Source organism: Candoia aspera, chromosome 2 (genome assembly GCF_035149785.1).
Source record: "Candoia aspera isolate rCanAsp1 chromosome 2, rCanAsp1.hap2, whole genome shotgun sequence".
Lineage (NCBI taxonomy): Eukaryota > Metazoa > Chordata > Lepidosauria > Squamata > Boidae > Candoia > Candoia aspera.
Window position 1 is genome coordinate 193,412,121 of NC_086154.1, and position 21,571 is coordinate 193,433,691.

Below are 21,571 nucleotides of genomic sequence, written 5' to 3' on the forward strand. Positions count from 1 at the left end.
GTCTAAAGAAAGCTATACAGTCTTGTGTAGAAATAGATCATACATCTAGAGTCATGTTGACTCTTCTTCATCATGTGACGGTCATGTTAATTACATAGAGCCAAAGTAGGTTATCTTAGGCTGATTTCACAAAGCAAAGGATTACCAGTGAAAAAGTCACTATGTTTCATGGCAGTTAGCAACCAACTACAACCTGAGCTACAAAAATGGATAATATTAATAATAAATATAATGAATAATAGGTAATTCACAGCGAGATGCCCAGGTTTGCTGATGACCTTATATTATTTAGGATCAGTAAAACAAGAGATAGAGAAGAACTTAAAAAAAATTATCCAAAGTGAGCAATAGGTATTAAAATACAAACAAGATGCAGTGTAAGGTAGCATAAAGTGATGCACATTGGGGCAAAATAACTGTGACTTCGAATATACACTGACAACAAATGGCTAGCCAGGAAGGAGATCTTGCTTGGTAGATATCTCAGTGAAAATGTCAACCCAGCATGCAGATTCTGTTTGGGAAAAAAACCAAACTTCATGTGGGGATTTAATGGGAAGAGAACAAAAATATAATTGCCAGTATATTCCTTTATAGTATATAAATCAGTGGTGTATGTACAGTTAAAGTAGTGTTTATTGGCCTTGAAAAGGATACTGTAGAAATGGAATAAGTGCAGGGGGGAAAAAATGCTGAAGCAACTCCCCTGTGAAGAAAAGTAACAACATTTGTGACTTTCACACTTATTAAAATGATAAGAGGGGACGGAAGTACATAAAATTGAATCTCTCACATATTATCTAGTGAATATGAATGATGAATATGAATTGTACAATTTCATTCAGAGAAAAGAATAAGGATGACCCTTAATATGGATGTCTTTTAAAGAGTTAATGGCTGCTGCTCATAATGGCTACATATACTCTCCAATAATGGAGATGAAAAGCCTCTGAATGTCATTTACTGGATGCTATTGCACTCTTATCCTGCTTGGCAGCTTCCCTTATTGGCATCTTCCCCATTAAGCCATTGTCAGACTCCCCGATCAAATGTTCCCAGAACATGTTTATCACACTTGCATCCATATTTGTGAAACCCATGTCAGCAGACTGCGAGTCGCCAGCAGGGAGGGGGACTTTGACTGGAGTGTGAATTATTTTGTTTGGGTTAGATACTCTGCCCAAGGTTAACGGCCAGCATACTGTCCAAGCCATCTGCTGGTATGGGGAGGTGCATGCCTTTGAGGGTAGTAAGGGGGCGAATTAGAAGTTTGTGTGATTTTAAACTGTAGAACGTGCAGGAAATACCATTTGCAACTTTTACCTTATATCGAACGCTTCACTTCATTAAACAGTTAATTGAGCCAAAGTCTCTGGACTGTCACTGAGTGAATGCCCGAGTGTTCTGGTCATTACAGCCATATTGGGAACAGAATGTTTATTTATTTATTTATTTAGATTTATTTATTTGTTTGTTTATTTAGATTTATACCCTGCCTCCATTTACTGCAACTCATGGTGATATATGTAATGCTCCCGCCTCCTGTTTTCCCCACAGCAACAACCCTGTGAGGTGGGTTGAGCTGAGGGTCAGTGATGGGCCGAAGTTCACCCAGCTGGCTTCCATGCCTTAGAGAACTCACAATGTTCAGTTTCAAGTCCAGCCTCTTAACCACTACACCAAACTGGCTTTGGATTTAGATTAGGTTTTATACCACATATCTCTTCTTATAGTCTAATAACATATTAGCTGTTAGAGTTACCTTTTTATTATCAGGAGAAAAAAAATATAGGAGATCACTGGAAGATATGAATAGTGATAGACAAATGAACTGTTATGAAAACTATAACAGCATATAATGTAAGCAAGATAATTTAAAGATATACTGTATCTCAGCACTGATGTATTCTAGGATTCAGCCATTGAAGACCAAAATGCCAAAGTCTTAAAGACAAAGAAGGAATAGTAGCATGTTGAAAGGCTACCTGCTATTACAAGCAGACTTTTTGTAGATCTCTTAATGGGAGCAGATAGATACTGCCCTTAGACTTCCTTTTCATAAAAACTGGATGTGGCAATGCTTGTTCATTGGAAAATAGTTTGAGGTGGACATATGATCCTAAATGCTTAGGGAAAAGTCGAATTCTTACATATGTTACCTTAGAGCAGACTGTCACCCAATGAAACTTGCTTGGAGAACCTCTGTGTTTTCTGTTGTGTCTGCCAATGTGCAGCATCTATGTTGAATACAAAATATCTGAAAAAACAAATATATACTTCTTCCACATCTGATTAAGAGTTGGTCAGAAAGGACACCAAGAGTGTAAACCTCATATGATAAACTGGAAAAACAGTGGTGTGTTGAAGGTATTGCTCACTCAGATTGTGAATAGAAAAGCATCCTTGGAATATCCGTCTACTTAGCACATAAGCCAGGTAAACCTAATGAGATGTCAGTGTTTTTTATGAATTATGGAGAGTGTACCTTAAGGGTAAGTATTCTGGTGATCCCCTCCCCAGTAGCGCAAATCTGTAAGTAGGAATGCTGTATTTTGACTTTTTCTTCTCCTACCTGCGGATATTGCATGGACTTCAAGAGATTAAGTCTTAATTTCTTTCTTATTATCATGCTACACTTTGACACTGATTCTGCCAGAGGTTGTTTACCTAATGCTACCACCAGAGAAAAGAACATCACCTGGGCACATTTAACCTATCTCATTTGGCTCCATAAGGCTTATCTAGCTCTATAAATGTCAGTCTTCAGAAGGACTTTTTAAATGATACAATAATAGGAAATAGGAGTCCAAGCAATAAATGCACTATGATTCCTTCTAACATGTTTTTATAACAAACTTATCTGCAAGAATGAACAAATACCAAGTTATTTTTTCTCCTGGCTGAATGTGTTGAGAAGCATATTTTAGTGGCATCTGATTTCCACTGAACAATAAAGATTACCTTGAGTCTCTATGAGGCAAACAGAAATCTGATAAAACAACAGTGATAAGAAAAGTGAAAAAGAAAAGTTTTTAATAGCTTTTGTGTTGGGATGTTTGTCATGCTTCATACCAACTTAAAGCCTGTTTTTCCATTCAAGTATAATCAACCAAAAATTGAGGAATTTAAGGCCCTTGTTTACTTATAATTACATCTACTTGATTTACTAAATTATGGGTGATTATCCAATCATATCTGAAATGAGAAAATGATGGGAATTGAATTTCCATTCATTGTTCTGAGAGCTTATAAAAATTAGAAGAACTGTCAAGAAAAAATAAAATAAATTAGTATAGATGGTGCCTTGTTTTCTAGGATACTTAGGTAAGCAAACTTTGTTCCTGGGAACTGTTCTTGTTTCCAGATACAGAATGTGTCCTGTTAAAATAAGAGTCCTACCTAAAGCAAAAATTAAATACACAGAATAGGCTGCAATCCACTGCACATTTACTTGGGAGTTAACTCCATTGAAGTTAACTTCTGAGTACAATCATAATCTTGCTGGAGGTTGAAGCATTCTTTGTGTGCATATGAGCATTACTGAGAGTTGAAACCAGCATTTGGGAAGAGAAGGCAAAAGGAAGTGAACTTAGATCAACAATTTCTTAAACAAAGAGTAGGCTGAGTAATAGACAAAGAGGGGACAAAGAGTAAATACTTAACTCTCTATCTACACCCTATTGTCTGTAGGTCATGAGGTGCTGAAGATTAAGTCATTGGATTTGGATGTCCAACCAATCTTATCATTAGTAGAGTTTAGGCTGACAGAATTTTAATTACAGCATATATCTGTAAGAGAAATGACCATGCAATTAGGTGCATAGAATATCTGATTTCATATGAAAATAACTGATGAAGTTAAAGCAGTGCTATTTTTATAAAATCTAATTTAAAGCTTGGTCACTATTTAATAAATGAACACTGCACTGTTGATTCTTGTGGTTTCATGAGCTTCTACACTGCACCAGTTCTGTTCCACAAACTCTTAGAAATATGATAAAATCAAGACTACATTTGTCTTCACTGTAGCTGACCTTGATATGCTAAGAACACCACATAAGCTGATCCTGCTGACATGCAGCAGAACACAAAACTGATATCCCCTCAGTGCTCTGGTTCCAATCCATGCCCAAGTAGTATCAATTCAGTGTAAAGCATTTGATTTTTTTTTTTTAAAAAGCCCAGTGGTGTCCATGAAATCAGTTGCCAAGCTACAAAAACATTGTCCCTCTGCTCAATTAGTGACACCTCCAGTTGTATTAATGAAGTTGTAAAGCTACTTCTAAAGGCAGGGGGAGAGTCCAGGAGGCAGGGTTGAGGCAAGAATTTGTGCCAATGGGAAAATGTCAACTCTGAAGAACTTCCAGCATTTCTAACTGTATTTAAACCACATCTGATCTAGAAGTAAATCAGCTGAGCTTCCCAACAGTTATGATAGTTAGATTACAGGGGTGTGAAACTGACCCAAGGGAGTCACAAATGGTGAATGTGGATGTGCCCTAAATATCATGTGTAATAAAAGCAGATGATTTGAGGAAGTACAGGACAACTCACTTCTCTTTTTAAGCAATTTTTCCAACACTTCAGGTTCACACACCCTTAAAATTTATAAATAATGGAGGAAAAAAAGAGCTGTTAGTCTTTTATTGTACATAAATACAGTTGCGTATAATAAAAGCCCAATAGTTCATTTTTTTGGTAAAACATAGATTCTACTATGTGTGATTTCTTTCACACATAAAGTCAGTTCTCTATGTTATCCATGCAATATACAGTACAAGTCAAATAAAATATCGAAGTATATATGTCATTCAAATGCTAAGAAACCAATACTTTTTCTTTTCACGGTATATTATGAAACTTATTTTCTGCTTAAAGTTTAATTTAACAAGTATTAATAATGCTGTTTTGCACTGCCTGTTCTCCATAATTTTAGAAAGTTCTTGGGAAGATTATGGGGAGAAAATATAGTTTTACAGGAGAAAATACTGAAGAATTATATTTGAGGTTAGCATAAACTGAACTGGCAGCTGGCAAGCAGTCACTGTTATTCGGTCATACCCAGACAACTCAGCACCCTGAACTCCTCATTCTCATAATTAGAACAGTTTTGAGGGATAGAAGCAATTATAATTTTTTTTAATCTCTTAGTACATATCATAGGTAAACAATTTCCAGGTTTGGAATCTGTATTGTTGGCTGTAAAATGGGTATCCTAAATATCTGTAAATCTTCAGGCATGACAAAAAGAAAGAAAAACTTCTGCCCTCTCTTCCCTTGAGCACAGCTCTGGAAACAAACAAGTTTTTAAAAGATGCTAGCAGCCTATCCTTGTGATCTATATAAAGTTCTACCCTGACCTTATGCTTGTTTTCAGTTGCGGGCCACTACAGAACTTGACCAAGACATTCTCAATGACTGCCTGACTATCCAGCCTATTCAAGTCCCTTCATCTCCCCATGATGTTTCGGTCAGCTCTGTCCAACAATCGCCAGGTCATGTCCATGATATTTACCCAGGTATCATATTCTTTGTTTTTATTTTATTTGTTAGTATAAATAATGCTCAAGGAAAAATAAGTAAACAAATACAAATTTCAGTTTCAGGAGATTTCAAAAGATAACATCTAGACTTCCAAGATAATATCAGATATGGTGTAATTGCGTTTCTTTGTTGTTGTCAATTTTTAAAAAGAAAAATACATGGAAATATATGGTAATAGACAAAATAATTCAGAGAAATGTGACCACGTTACTTGAAAATTCTCTTCCCAGCTCTTCCTTCAGAAAAAAAAGTGTAAATTATGGGTATCAAAGGATGTGTCAACTATCTATTGCTGCAAACCTAGTGTTGATTTATCCTACCAGGTATAGTAGGAAAAAGGAAGAAAGAGATGCTGTTTTAGCCTGGCTAATAATTTCCTCAAAGTGCTTAACTATAGCTTGATTAACCCCCTAAATCTTTACAAAATTTCAGTGGGTATAGTCTTGATAAACAATAATGTCTCTTGCAGATTTAGTTTTGTAGCAAAATACAGAATCAAAAATATCCCCTAGTTTAAAAAAAAAACAAAGAAAGTAATGTCATTTAATGTTATTTGCTTCATATGTTATGTTATTTTTACAATGAGACCCTGTTTTGTTTTGCTTTGCTTTGTTTTTGAGATACATTTTTAAATCTGTTATTTTAAAATGATTTTATCCTGGAGTATAAAATGTTGAGATTATTGACAAAATATTCTCAACAATTTCTGCTCCAGGATAAATCATTATATTTTATTCACAAGCTTTCAAGGATGCGTTCAAGTAAAGCATTTATTGCTGAATTGCTCTATGTAATTAATGGAATATTCAGGGGAGCTAAGAAATATTGTTTTCCATTTTTAATCCTTCTTTTTTGCCATATTTTCTTCCAGCTTTTTTCTTACCTAAATTAATCTATTATGAGGGGAAATTTGCAATAGCTACATAATGCTTCTTGATTGGTAGCACTAGGAGTTTATTTGATAGGACTCTTGGACAATCAATTTAATTCATAACTTAAATACAAGCCATTATGTTTTGCTGTTCAGTTGAATAGAATCCCTAAGGTATGTACTCATTGCTACACTTCCTCACATGACATGTTTATTTCATGATATACAAAAAAGACATATTGTACTGTTGCTTCTCTTTGATTAACCAGGCTATAGGTTTAGTTAAGTAGATATTTTAGTAAGTCCTAATCCGGAAAGAAAGACCCACTGTATGACTCAAGGAAGGAAGAAAAGAGGGAAATAGCTGTTACAGAAAGCATTTAATTACTTGGGAAGAAAACAACATTGAAATGAATAGGTTTTTCAAGGGTACTGCTTTAATAGCACTGAATTACAATTAGTCTCATAACATGAAAATACAAGCTTATTAAAACAGTTTGAAACAGGTGGCACAATTATTTTTGATACAAACCTTTCAAAAATAGAAAATCTATGAATGTCATGTTTTTCTTTCTTAATGAAAGGTATTATTCTAATATATATTTTCATGACATTTTGACAGAACTTTTCTCAGGGTGGATTGTGTTACATATGAGTTTGCAGTTATTATATTTTAAAATTGAGGAGGAATACAAGATCTTCCAAATCATATAAGTGTATGTTGAGTGGAAAAGTGCTGCTGCCCTTGAGGATCTAACCACATGGTTTGGGAGATTTTGACCTCTTCCTTTTTAGTATCCCCCTTTTGTTCTCTGCTTGTCACAATGCATATGAGAATATGTAAAATTTAAAAAATATAGGATATGTTGCATTTTATATCTATGGAACAAACGACTTGGGTCAGTACAGATTGTTGTAGAACAGTGCATTGTCATATGCAGCTAGCCCCAATGATGCCAAAAGGTCTGTCATGACTTGCACAATGATGCACACAAATTATGTAAGGGTGGAGTTTGCATCGCAACAACACAATTCACATTTGGTCATCTCCCCACTCCCATGGATGCCTGTGCAAAGTTGGAAAACTATACCTGCACAAATTACTTCTTTTGCATGTTCAAAACAAAGCAAAGGATCCTTATTCCTTTATAATTGGACCAGACTTAGTAAATATAATGAACAACCCAATATGAAAAGAGGAATTAACACATGTAAAATATGCCTTGTCCATTCTCTACACAAGATCCCATAAATAAGGTTTTCCATTTTTTTTCATGCTTTGCAACCTGTTAATTACAAAAACAAAAAAATTCCCAGAACCTTAATCTAGAGGCAAAGGTTTATTGATAGAAAATTGGCTGCATTTGAATGAACGTTTTTTCCCTCAGTCTCTCACAGAACCCCATCAATTTCCCACAGAACCGTCTGAAAAACCCTGATCGAGATAACTAGTATTAAAAGATCAAGTCAACTCATAATAATAGGACATTTCTCACCTAGTTTTAATTACAAAGCCTAATATAATTTTTGTGATTAATTTTAAACTATAGTTCTTGCAGTTATTTTCAGAGCTCATTTTTGAGAGGGAAAAGCATCAGAAAAATTCTAACCGGTTGATATATTACATCACAGCTATGGTGAATCTGCTATGAAACAATATACATGGGAGAGATGTCCAAGGAAAAGTGAAATTCACCATGTAGCCCCATCAATGTTTCCAAGAGGTCATAGCTGTTTGTTGGCTTGCTGATACCATTTAAATTTGCCTTCAGATATGTTTAGTGATTGGCAGCTGGAACAATTGATTAACAGAGACAGATGAACATATTGGAAACTCTTATTGCTTTTGTGATTAAGAGCCAGTGAAATCCCCAAAGCAATAAATGTTGGGATATGGATTAAAATCTGTCTGGCTAAAAGTGGAGGTCTTTACATCAGATCTTTCCCCTGCCAAACAGCTGCCTCTTTCCTAATTCAGAAGACAGTTTCTCATTAAAATTTTTGTTTTGTCCTCTAAAAAAATGAAATATATATGACTTTGTCATTGTTTACATCTATGTATGATAGGATATTTTAAATCTTTTATTTACCACAATATATGCAGAACACATTTTTCCCTTGTTAGCTGCTTACTCTAGTGGGGAAAAAAATCCTTTAATTCTAAAATGAATATTATCACATGCTTTCATCATGGGTTTTTAGATACTGAGTTATCTGCCTATGAATTTATTGTTTAAGCAGTTAACAACATGATCTTACATACATCTGTTCAAAAATAAGTCCTAGTAATTAGGTTTATGGCAAAGGAAATGGGTAACTTTAAGACTGCTTAGAGTTACCCACTGAGAATTAGTGCCACTGAAATCACTAGGAAATCCCCCTGAAGAGGATTATAGTGTATACCTGTTTATTACCATATTTATGAATGTTTTAAGTTATCTATAAATATGTAATTAGCTATAAGAACAATGGATTTTTAGAAGAAAAAATCTAAGTTTTTTATTTTTTTATTTTCATCTTGATCCAAATATCGGTTTTCCTCTTGTAATAAACAGCAGAAGCTACTGTTTTCTGTTCTCAATCTGCACTCTACATCAGAAGGCATGGTTACCATTATTTTAAAAGCTACATATTCAGAATATTAAAATACATTTAATTTAAGCTCCAAATGCCTTCACCATTTCAAAGTGGTCAGAAAATGGCTGCCATGGGGGACCTAATCAGTTACAAAGCCAATAATTTTATCTGCTACCCTTTCAATCCTCTTTCCCACAGAGTGGCCCCTATTACTCCTGTTTCCTTTTGTCCCTTTGGGGTGCAGGTAGGCAATTTCTAAACAAACCACTAGGCTGCAGTTATCCATCACCTTCATTTTCTAAGAAACCTTTGGTGACCAGAGGTATTTAAGGAAATAGAGGATGCTGAAGACTGACATCAGTTGCTTGGCAGCATGACAATTCCCATTTAAAACAACAGCAGCAGCAAGTATAAATAATCAAATGGGCCAAGGGATATGGAAAGACGGGTATCTGCAAGCACATTGGTACCTTTTGTTGCAGTGTTGTAGAGCTGCTCTACTGATTCAACAAATATTGTGTTTCTACTGAAACACAAAAAAGTAATTTTCATTCATTCAACGATACCTAAAAAATCTGACTTTGCACTCCTGAGTGGCAATGGCTGTCAGATTGAACAGTACTGCTCAAATGATAGTCCCAATTGTTTTACAATTGCTCAGACATTAAAGGGAACCATTTACAGTACTTGTGAATTTGGCTTATAAAATATAGCTAGGTATATTTAAAGAGAGGAATTTTTTAATCTGAAAAATAATGTACAAATAATATACTTAGGAGAATGAAGTTCAACATTACTGGTAATTAAGATGAGAAAAGATGGTAATTCCATATTTGGAAAAAAAAATTACAGAGAACTTTCTGTACGGAGAGGAAAAGTGTTCTTAAGCACTAATTTGGCAACAGCTTAAGAATGCTATCTCTCATCTCTTAACTGTAAGCAAAAATAACATTAACCATCAGCTCTATTGTAATTATTGCTTTTGGAATATATAAATATGAAACCTGATGCAGACATGCTTTATTTCTAATAGATTATGTATGAGTTGATAAGCACCCATGTGGTAGCGTATTAAACAATGACAGCATAATTTTTACTAAATATTTACCAGAATTACTGTTCTCTCTTACTTTCTGTCTTTCTCTAACACACAATCACAAACACACATACATATCCATGTGCCATATGTAGGCATGGATGTACATTGAGAGATGAGATACAGTATCTTCAGTTCACAAAGACTGATTTTTCATACTATAGCTCTGTGTGTATGTTTGTGTGTGCGCGCGCACATGTGTGTATGCCTGCAGTAGGCAGGCAAAATGGAAGGAGAGATTTTATTGTCTCCAAAAGTAATCTATTTTATAGCTTTCAGGCTACCATATAAACATAAAGCAAGTAGAAGTAATTCTTTATTCACTTCCTGAATTTAAACACATAGAAATGGAAATAAATACCTAGCTTGCCGATCAGAAGGTCGGCGGTTCGAATCCGCATGACGGGGTGAGCTCCCATTGCTAGTCCCAGCTCCTGCCAACCTAGCAGTTCGAAAACATGCAAATGTGAGTAGATTAATAGGTACCGCTTTGGCGGGCAGGTAATGGCGTTCCGTGTAGTCATGCCGGCCACATGACCACGGAAGTGTCTACGGACAAACGCCGGCTCTTCGGCTTTGAAACGTAGGTGAGCACCGCCCCCTAGAGTCGGACATGACTGAACTTAATGTCAAGGGAAACCATTACCTTTACCTAATCATGATTTAGGATGAATTTCCATTAAAAAATATTATAGTGAAGTATCATAAAAATTCTTGGAATTCACATCTTTCTGTCATTGGTCAGAACATTCATGTATCTGATGTTCATGAAGCCAAAAATCTGTTCCTAACCATTTTATTACATGCTGGCATTCATCCCTTAGGAAACCCTCAGAAAGCCACTATATGTCAAATGGAAGGTTCTGATCCAGGAACTGGTGCTATTTATTTTATTCTACTTAAGTTAGAATCAAGAGTAAACAATAAGATTGTTAAACTTCCAAATAAATGATTGCATTACTGAGGATGGATAAGTGACCAGTTGCCAACTAAGGGTTCTCTTCAGCCTAAGTCAGTGAGCAACCAGCTGATATATGAGGATCTGTGTAAGGCAAGGGTTGGCAACTTGCAGCCCCATGGTCTCACGTAGCCGGCAGGGTATTTGAAATCCTTAACCATCTGCCAAATTTCAGCAGCACAACTGTTGAAAATAAGTAATGCTGTTTCCTGGCATTTTGTGGTAGGAAACAAATGGAAACTGGTATTAACCTCAATAATAGGTTTGATACAAATATAAAAACAAACATTCTCCAAATGGAGAAAATGTTAAATTCTGGTTCCATAGGTGTGATGAGCGATGTTCCCATGTCTCAGCTTTCTCCAAATTTGGAAGTGAGGCTCCTGTCTATCAACATTACTTTCATTCCCAGTGCAAGGGAACATAGGTTGAGGCTGTGTGCACCTCAACTATTGGGGATTTATTTTTCCTATCCAGAATTGAAACATAATCCAAATAATCAAGGGAGATCTATGAGGGATTGATTGGTTTTGCTGCACCATCAAACTCTCTCCTGATTTTCAAATCCTTTCATTTTGTTTTTAACTCAGTATGAAATAACCTGACTAAGTGGAACACAGAGAAGGTATCAGACAGCATGGTCACTTTTTAAAAAAATGTTTGACTAAAGAATAACATTAACATTTATTATATAAGTTTTAAAAAATTATAAACAGGTCCCTTTACGATTACAATTCAGGTTAACTTCTCTTAACTCTCACAGCAAGATGACTCCTAGTAACTTACATTTTCTAAAGCTCTATAGCAGAGCTTTCCAAACTTTTCATGTTGGTGACACACTTTTTAAACATGCATCATTTCATGACACAGTAATTCAGTTTTACTAGCAACACGGAGGTTAAACTAACCCCTTATAAGAGATATGGACACATACATAAATTAGTGGTTAGAAGCCAATCGGGCCTCCCATTGTTTGGCCCTCCTTCCTGCTCATCAATCGCTCACACTGATTGGCGGCGGTGACGGCAACTGACGCCCCTGACCAATCAGCTGCTTTTCTTCTTCCCATGCTAAAGTTTCGCACCTTCCCCATCATTTCCCGCCAATTGATCTAATGGTCCTAATGGACCTTCTTGGTCTTCCTCTGACTCAGCCTCCATCCTAACACACTGCAGGTATGGCCATGTTACCAGAAGTCACACGGAATCAGCTGTTTTGACCCGATTATGCATACTGCGCATGCGCAGTACCTGTATGATCCCTTGACTGCACGACATACCTACACACTGCAGCCAACACACTAATGTGTCACAACACACAGTTTGGAAAGCTCTGCTCTATAGGCTACTAATCTTTGTTGGCTGGGGAATTCTGGGAGTTGAAGTCCACACATCTTAAAGTTGCTGAGGTTGAGAAACACTGGTTTATGGAATCATACATTCCATATTGTTAGAACAATAGGCAGAATAGACTTGATGTTTCTCATATGGTTGGCGTTACGTTGCCTTTTTTTAGAAAAAAGAAATCAAGAGCAAGTAAGAAAGAACTATATTGGGGCTGTGGCGGAAAGGGGTTTTAGCCCTCTGCTGAGCAGAATCTGATCCCCACATTCCTACTACCATGTCAACTTGATGGAAAGTTCAGGGTTATTGAACTTCAGGTTAATTACCTGAGTAGGTTGCCTTACAATGTAACTGAGAACAGTAAAGGATGTTGTTGAAAACAAATGAAGGGGCAGAAGGTATAGGTAACTGCAAACATTGCTGCTGAAAGGTAACATGGCTTCTCTATCTTTTCTCTCCATGTCTTTGCTTCATCTCTATCAGTTTCATTTCCCTCTTTCTCTTTTCTTCCCTTTTGGGTGCAGACCCCCTCTTCCTTTTACTGCAAAGGTTGTATTTACACTTGTAGTAAATATCCTTTTGACACCCATGGGATATTTCTTTCCCTTGCAAATCAGAATTCCCTCCCCCCACATGGGGAAAAGGGTTGTTGTACACAAACATTTAAATCTCCTTTGCCCATATCACTGCTTCAGTGCCAACAAAGTGCCAACTTTATTTTCCCCCCCAATTTTGGCTAACAAAATCAGCCATGCAAGGACATAAAACATGATGTCACACCTAAAAGGAAATTGGAAATAGATTAGAGCTAGATAAAACAATGTATTTCTTCCTACAGTTCATGGAAGACCAGCCTATCCCTCTTTCTGATGTTCAGGCATAAGTACCATTCTTTAAATATTTAAACATTTTAACCCACACCATATCTGAAGTCTCAGGGAAACTAAAGCTTTGCAGATTTTTTAAAAATCAGTAGTCATGAAATGCTGATAGGCTGGGAGGCAGGTAAGAGAAATGGAAAACATAACAGGAGAGGAGTGAAATAGACTATTCTGAAGATTGGTGCAATCGATTGCATAAAGCAAAAATGTGTTCCAGGTCCACTTATTGATTAATATTAGCAATAGTGACAAAATCAAACATGCACACACACCCCAGTTCAGCATCAGCTTGGCTATAATGCTAGTTACTAGGAGATAAACTACAAAGGAGGAATGTTGACTTCATACTTTATAGCTGGCTGTTATTGGAAGGAGAATGTTTGACTCTAGATGAACCTTTGGTTTGATCCAGCAGTGCTCCTCATTTGTTCAGTTCACCAATTTATGGTCTGTCTCCACCACATAGTAAAACTAGCTAGATTAAGTATACAAAACATATCTCTTTACCAAAGTAGTGGCAGTAATTATTTCAAAATAGTATTAAAACACAGTCTCAGCATCCTAACTGGCACCAGTCACATTCCAGTAACAAAAGAAAAAAATCCCATGTCTGTCTTTATAGGCAAACATAAAGAACATCTAGTTTCCTTCATATTAATGCTGTCAGCATGTCCATTAATATTATTCTTCATGATTCTTGCAACCACTCCTTTTCTGAGTGTTTGATTACAGATATCCGATGTTTTGCTGTTCAAGTAGCAGTAGTGATTAAAATTTTCCACCAGTCAAAATGCCTTGTTCTTTTAATAATCTTTAATAAGCAATGGATGTATGTGGAAATCAAAATATACTCTTACATTTTCATAGTGGTTTGTAATATCAGTTTCCAGGAATTGGATATCCCTAGAATTAACATCACAATGCCTCTCAGAGTAGTTCTGCCTTCAGCTGCTAAAGAGACATCCCCAAAGCACCCACTTGAGCAGTTTTATTTAATTGCTGAAAAGGGGACTCACAGAAGCCAAGGGAGCTTTAAAGAGAACTGGGGGCCAGGGGAAAGGCATTTCCACCACTTCTTAGGTTGATTTAGGACAATAGATGGGAATAGGCATTGTGGCAGCTGAGAGGATATAAGGACTAGAATGAGGTGTGTGGAAACTCAACTGGAGAAGAGCACTAGATAGGGCCATGGGGATAGGAGGAGGAGAAAAATGGGAAACAAGGAGGACTGTTTTGTGTATGTGTGTGTATGTATGTATGCGTATGTATGTATGTATGTGTGTGTGTGTATGTGTGTGTGTATATGTGTATGTGTGTGTATATATATATATATATATATACACATACATACATACATACATACATACACACATACATACATACATACCTGAGTGTTTATGCCTTTTGTGTGAGATTAATAGCTGGGTGTATTGGTGCATTTTGGAACTGACATCCCTCTATGAGATTTTATAAATATTTCCCTTAAAACTCATTGAAATAATTAGCTTTAACCCATGGACACATAGGAGTGAAGTCTTCTTCTGCAAAACATGAATTCAAACCCATCTTCCATTTTAATGTGTAACTCTTCTGTCAGTTGATACCTTCAAAAGAGTTTATAGGACTTTAGCATAGTGGCTTTATAATTTTATGATTTAAGCAGCTCTTCAGTTTATGTCTTTGGATTTATGTTATGATGTAATTGTGACAATTAATTTACAAACATTTTTATTCATGGATAAAACTAAGTTTTTTCTAGTCTGCAATTGTATGGGGGGGGGGGGTTGCCACTAGGTGGAAAATCTGCAGTGCAATATTAACTTCCTTCCAATGTACCGCAGTATATGCTGCTTTAAAGTTTTTAGAGTATGCATGGTGGTGAACAGAGTTATAAAATAGGTCCAATCTATATTTTGATAAAAGCAATAGTAAAGGAGGATGAAAATGACACTATTGGGAAAATAGATTCAGTTAGAGATCCAATTATGTTTTAGTTTCAGCTGAGAGATACGATTTTGGCTTGCTTGATGTAAAAGACAGCATGTATTCATGCATTGTTTCATTTCAGAACAGTGTTTTCTTAATCTATAGAGATGTTAGATGTTAGTAGCAAATGTCACTCATTTGTTAGAAATGAGCAACCTCAGTTTTGTGCTCTCAGCTTTAAGAAGCATTTCCCCTACTACTTTAAACAGTAACTGGAGCACTGTTTTCACAACTTCTATGGGTAAGGAAGTCTCTCACTGATGGCCAATGGAAATGGGGGGGGGGGGTTGTTGTTGCCATGTAAAACAATTCTAATCTGTTCTGAATGTCATTATGAAATTTGTTTACATAGTTTTCCATTAATTATGAATTGCTGACATGTTTTTAAAATTGCTATATCAGATAAGTTCCTGTATCTAATTCTTTGAATCATAGAATCCTAGAGTTTAGGCCATCAAATCCAAGTTCCTACTCAGCACTTCAATCTAAATCGAAGTGGGAATTCTAGCCAAGATGGAAGGACAGTAGTTGCAGTTAATTTCCACTGCCTCTTATGAGTTGAAAAACTATAAATGCTTGTAGAAGAATAATTGGTAAGCAGAATAACATACCTTCTTTGATTAATAAGTTTTGAATTTTGGGGAGGAGGTATATCTCATAAGCACAAGAAACAAAGTCCCCATCGCTCTGTTATATCACCCATTGGGGAAGTATTGTAATTCCTGACTGAGAAAAAACCTTACCTGTATTTGTTAAAATGCTGATTATTTCTGGAGTTCTTGCTCCAACTGAAATATCAACTCAACTGATAGTCTGATTATGATTTGGGAGATTTACAGTTTTTCCAACTCCAAATTTTGATGTGGAATTGAGCCAAGTATCATAATTTCAGCTACTCATTATATGCAGTATAAATATATCCTTAAAGCTCATAAACACAAATGGAAAGTTGACCTCATGCAGAAGGAAATTAAAGAGCTTAATGAAGGGATATTTCAATCTCATGGGATCCAAGCTTTCAAAAAGGACAAGCATATCTGAGTTGATAGCATGTCAAGAGGAGCTCATTCATCTCTAAGCCCATTTATGTAGGAAACAGCTCAGAGCATTGAGTCTTCCTTAAATAGTTGAACAAGATGAGTGACCACTAGGGACCATTATGGAGAAATGTTTTTCAGGGCTGTTTGCTCTTAAAGATCATTCAGTCAACGCTGAAACAGAATACTGACTTTTATAAAAGTTTTATTCTTATTATAGACTAAGTATAGTTATGGTAGAGTTCCTTAGGAAAACCACATAATAATATCTTGCAGGTCTCCAGGCAAGCAACCCTGCTGGAATATGTGAGGAAAAAGTATCTTCCCTGATTTGCATCCTATAGTCAATAAGGGTAGAGAATTTATCTGAGTTTTGTGAGATAGCAAGGAATAAATATCTTTCAAGATGCTGATGTTGCTGCCAAATATTTGACAATAAGAGATTTAATTTTGATGCTGAAATTCAACAGCAGTCCTCCCAGTAATTTTGAAAATATGAAGAAAAACAAAACAAGACCCAAAAGCCATTACAGAATCTTGTTCATTAGAAATGATGACATTTGAATGGCATTTACTAATTTTCATGAACTACCAGAGATATTTTTAATATGGAAATTTTATTTTTTTTAGTTTAGTAAATCATATAATAATATCAATGAAGCTTAATTTATACTATTGAACTCTTCAATTTTTAAATAATTTTTCTTTAAAAAAAATCAGTCACAAAGTATTCTCTGTGCTTCCATAAAGGAATTTAGTTTGGTTGATATCTGGAGACTACTAAATCTAACCCAACATGAATATAGCTTTTTTCCAACTCTTAGCATAAATTATCACCTAGATTATTTTTTAATATGCAGAGCTACAGTTGATTGGATAGAGAACTGCATATGCATTTGGGCCATATTGGGGAATAATTTAAAATCTGATTTTAGTTCTTAGGAGAAAAGGCTTGAAACAATCCATATTTTACAATGACAGGAAAAACCATAGAAATGATTGGCTTTTCAACTTTGAATTGTATTTGTATCAATGGAGAAGAGAGATTGGATACTATGTTTCCATATCATCTAGGTTTAATTTCTTTAGAAACTGAATTGTAATGATTTGTATGACCATAATATTTTTGTTTGATACTGGGGCGGGGCCTTGATTACCTGGTCGCACCTGCCTTTTTGATGTCATTGACCACCCCACCACATCCCCCAAAGATTCTCCTGACTGGATTTCTATATTCATCTTTACAATTTTAAGGTGGAAGCACCAAATGAGTAGGCTGAAACTTTTTTCAATAGAACAAACCTTCCAAACATTTCTCAAATTCATTCAAGGGATTTTGCCACATTGAATGAAATGTTAGAATTAATTCAAATCTGGGAAATCTCCCAGACTAGAATGGTATAAAAATACAAAGAAAGCCTGGGTCCTATAGTCATACATAATGAATCTTTGGAAAATGGAGTCCTTCCATTAATACATTGCGAGGCCTGTATCATAGTCTTATACAGTATTGGGTAAGGATTCCACAGATTATCTGAGTTAACTGCTTGATATCATTTTTAAATACAGATGCAATTTTTTTTACTATAACTTTAGCATATAGGTTGCAGAATGTGCTACCTTAAACATATATTCTGCACAGTCTGGTTTCATGAAAGAGCAAGCTTCTGTTAATATTAGATTACTTGTGGATATTTAACCAATTCAGCCTAAGATTCTTGAAACTACTGTAGTAGAAATAGTTTTTGATGTGGTACATATTAAATATTTGTTTGGAATATGTCATAAAACATATAGAATTTAAACTTTTAATTTTTTAGCCCTTCTGCTTGAGATATTACAGATGGGTTTACTTCTGGCCAATTAAAACGTGTAATGGGACCTGTTAACAGGTCCTTTATCTCCCTACATATTTAACTTGGTTCTGGAATGTTTGGCATCTCTTATTAGACAATCTAGTAACATTTATTTATTTAATTTTTATTGCGCCTTTATTCATTGTTTATTAATGGCTGGGAGTGTTATTATAGGCAGATGATATTTTGAGCCTTATTAATGATTACCAAAGTTCTTTATCAAATTTTGTGGAGTCTGTACAACAAAATTGTAATGTTTTTATATATACAATAAACTGCAATAAATCTAATTTATCACCAATAGTAGAAAAATTTCTATAGAAATCTCTAAAAATTGAGTTTTGGGATTCTGATATTGTGGGGGTAGGATAATTTTTTCTAGAACAATAGAAATAGAACAGATCTCTTTGTTAATAGAAGCAAATATACTAAATTGTATAGTTCAGATTAATATATGGCTAAAAATATCCAGGAGTTTGTAAGGAAAAATAGATACATATCTTAAGAGGAATATCTTTGTTAATTCCACTAAGATATTTTAGTTAAATTAACAAGTTAATGATTAAATTTTTATGGAACGGTCAGTTTCCAAGGTTCTCACTCTCTAAACTGTAACATCCCACATGAGCATGGATGTTTTAATTTTCCAGATTTCCAATTGCACAAATGGACATACCTATTAATTTTTTTTCTGAGGCTATAGGGGATGGAATGAAAATGAGTGTGAAAATGTAACACAATGAGCACAATTATTTCATACTTTGAAATCCTGGCAAGTTCTTGGTTCTAATTATAGTTGGAATTTAGATGGATTCCCACCATTAAAGGCAACTAGACATATTTAAATGTTACTGGGAAAGAAACTAAAGTGTGAATATTATTCTCTTAAGAAATTGATACTTGAATGTTCAAATGGCTGAAAAAAGGATTTTGGGAAAAGGTGAGCTGAAAATGGGGTCAATACTTTAGGATACTTTGTTAATTGCACTAATTAAGACACTTAAAAGGTTACAGTAAAAATATAGCTGCCTAAAACTGCTGAATCGCAACATATTCCATTAATGGTATATTCTCAGTTTGGGCCTGATGTATTGGTGGCTTTGGAAACTGCTATGATTTTGAGCATATTGCACACAATTTTTAAACCAACTATTCTGCTTTATCAACAAAGAATCTTTCAAAGATAAATATTGATAATTTACAACACATTTGAAATAAATAATTTAAATATCCAATTCTAACTAGTCAGTGGTCTCAGATGTTAAAAAAAATGAAACATGCTTCTTATATTCTTAAAATTATTTTGGAGCTCTACTGGACTCCTCAATGGATGTTTAAAAAGAGTTGTTTTATCTACTTTTCTATGCTGGATGTGCCATCTGGTTGTTTTGAAGTAGCTGGGTATGCTCGATACGGTCAATAATAGTTTAGTCAGGAAGATTAGATTTAAAGAGATTAATATGTTGCTAAAATAAATCCCTAAAATTTGAAATAAATCTGTGAAGAGACTGTAGCAAAAAATGTTTTTAGAAAGGTGCTGGCTTGATTAAATGTGTGCTCTCTTGGCTTTTAAACTGGCTCTTATTGACACATTGGAAGTACTAGATGACATGATTCTGTTCGGTCAAGATTTAATTAGTTTAATTAGTTGTTTAAAAATTTAGCTGTGTTACCTTTATATTTGTTACTTTTCTTTTCTTGTACTTTGTATGTTTCCTTTTCAAAATTATATTAAAGCCATTTTTAAAAAAAGTCCAGATAAAAGCATCCCAGACAGATGGCTCTCTAAGTCTCTGTTTAAGTACTTCTAGCAAAAGGAAGCCCATTATCTTTCTAGGATTACTTTTGAAAAACAAATTATCCATAACTGAGTAACAAACCATAAATGTGCCTTTCATATTAACTGTGAATGCTGTTGCATGGTTACAGGTACCATCTTCTCCAGCACTCATTCAAATCAAAGTGGAACTGCTGTGGGCAATGAACCCCACTCACATGCTCTGAGCCACACTTCACCAAGGCCCAATGTTCATGACAGCCCTCACCACCCATCAACAGGGGATCCAGGAACAGAGAGGTAAGGCCACAAATAGGCCATTTCCCCTTCCATCACTGCCCTCTTGCATCTGATCATTTTGAATAGAGGAAGTTGTCCAAGGATTATCATCTCAAGGTTTCAAAGATAGAAAGCAATGTGAAGCTACATTAAGAGTTTAGAGCTACTTTACCATTCATTCCCTAGTAAAATTGAAATATAAGAAATTCTCAGGTATCAGATATCTCTTACAAGAAGAATCTTCCTGAGATATCTGTGTTATTCCAAAAACACTTTCATTACTAACTTTGAGTGAGTAGATCATTCTAATTTAAAGCAATTGTACCTATTTAAGGAAGCGCTTGGATGTTGGTACTAAAGGAATGATTTGCAAAACCAAGCAGTAGCTTCTGCTCCTCCAGCCTGAAACAGAAAGGGCTTTTTGCAATGTGAGTCCACAGGATGTGCCTCTGCACCATTTCCTAGGCTCTAATACAGCCTTTCTCAACCTTTTGACCCCGGAGGAACCCTTGAAATATTTTTCAAGCCTCAGGGAACCCCTGCACATTCAGGCTCAAATATAGGCTAGAAGTTACAAAATTATTCTGTTTGTTTCATGTATAGGCCTGTGTATATGCATTAACATATGTGTTCTTAAACTAAAAATAATGAAACTTGCCTCTTTAATGTGAAGTAGCCCGAATTAGAAATAATTTTTTTGAATAGATCATGATCTGCCAGGGAACCCCTTGTGACCACTCGCAGAACCCTAGGCTTCCATGGAACCCTGGTTGAGAAACCCTGATCTAATACAATATTCAGTGGCTTACCTGTTTCTACATAGCATTGTTGTAACAGTCCTATCCTTCTGTCTTAAAAGATTTGGAAGGATGTGTTTGTAATAGAAGATAAGGAGGGAGTACTCAGTCGGCAGAAGGAATGTATACAGGAGTTGTTATGAATATCAAGTTTTGAAAAAATCCCTTCAAATTTTATACAGATAAAAAGATCAACCCAAATCAAGCTAAAATAAAGTATCTTTTCAGATTAACACTGAACTAGATGTTAATGTAACATGCATGAATATAAAAAGTCCCTTGCATTTCCATTTCTCTTCCCCCTTTATCATGTGGCACCAGGAAGAGAGTTAAAACTTGGTTTTAAATAAACCATAGTCCTTCACTGGGGAGCTGGGGGTGTTGACGACCGACAGGAAGCTCTGGCGTGGGCTGGTCCATGAAGTCACGAAGAGTCGGAAGCGACTAAACGAATAAACAACAAAGTCCTTCACTAAGAGCAAACTCAGGCATACTTTCTTAGTTACATGATTCATGGTTCAAACAGGAAAGGTAAATCTTTTAGCTCTTTCTAGGAAAAAAAATATAAT

At 35.4% G+C, this 21,571-nt stretch overlaps 1 protein-coding gene across 2 annotated transcripts in view; it reads left to right on the forward strand.

The window, feature by feature from the left end:
* The window catches only part of GLIS3 (GLIS family zinc finger 3), a 148,270-nt gene that overhangs the window by 108,347 nt on the left and 18,352 nt on the right, over positions 1 to 21,571 (forward strand). For both annotated transcript variants that reach the window (XM_063295086.1, XM_063295085.1), the window contains 2 exons: positions 5,378 to 5,519; positions 20,079 to 20,226. In XM_063295086.1, coding sequence (XP_063151156.1) covers positions 5,378 to 5,519; positions 20,079 to 20,226 — 290 coding nt within the window. The remainder of the gene's footprint in view (positions 1 to 5,377; positions 5,520 to 20,078; positions 20,227 to 21,571) is intronic.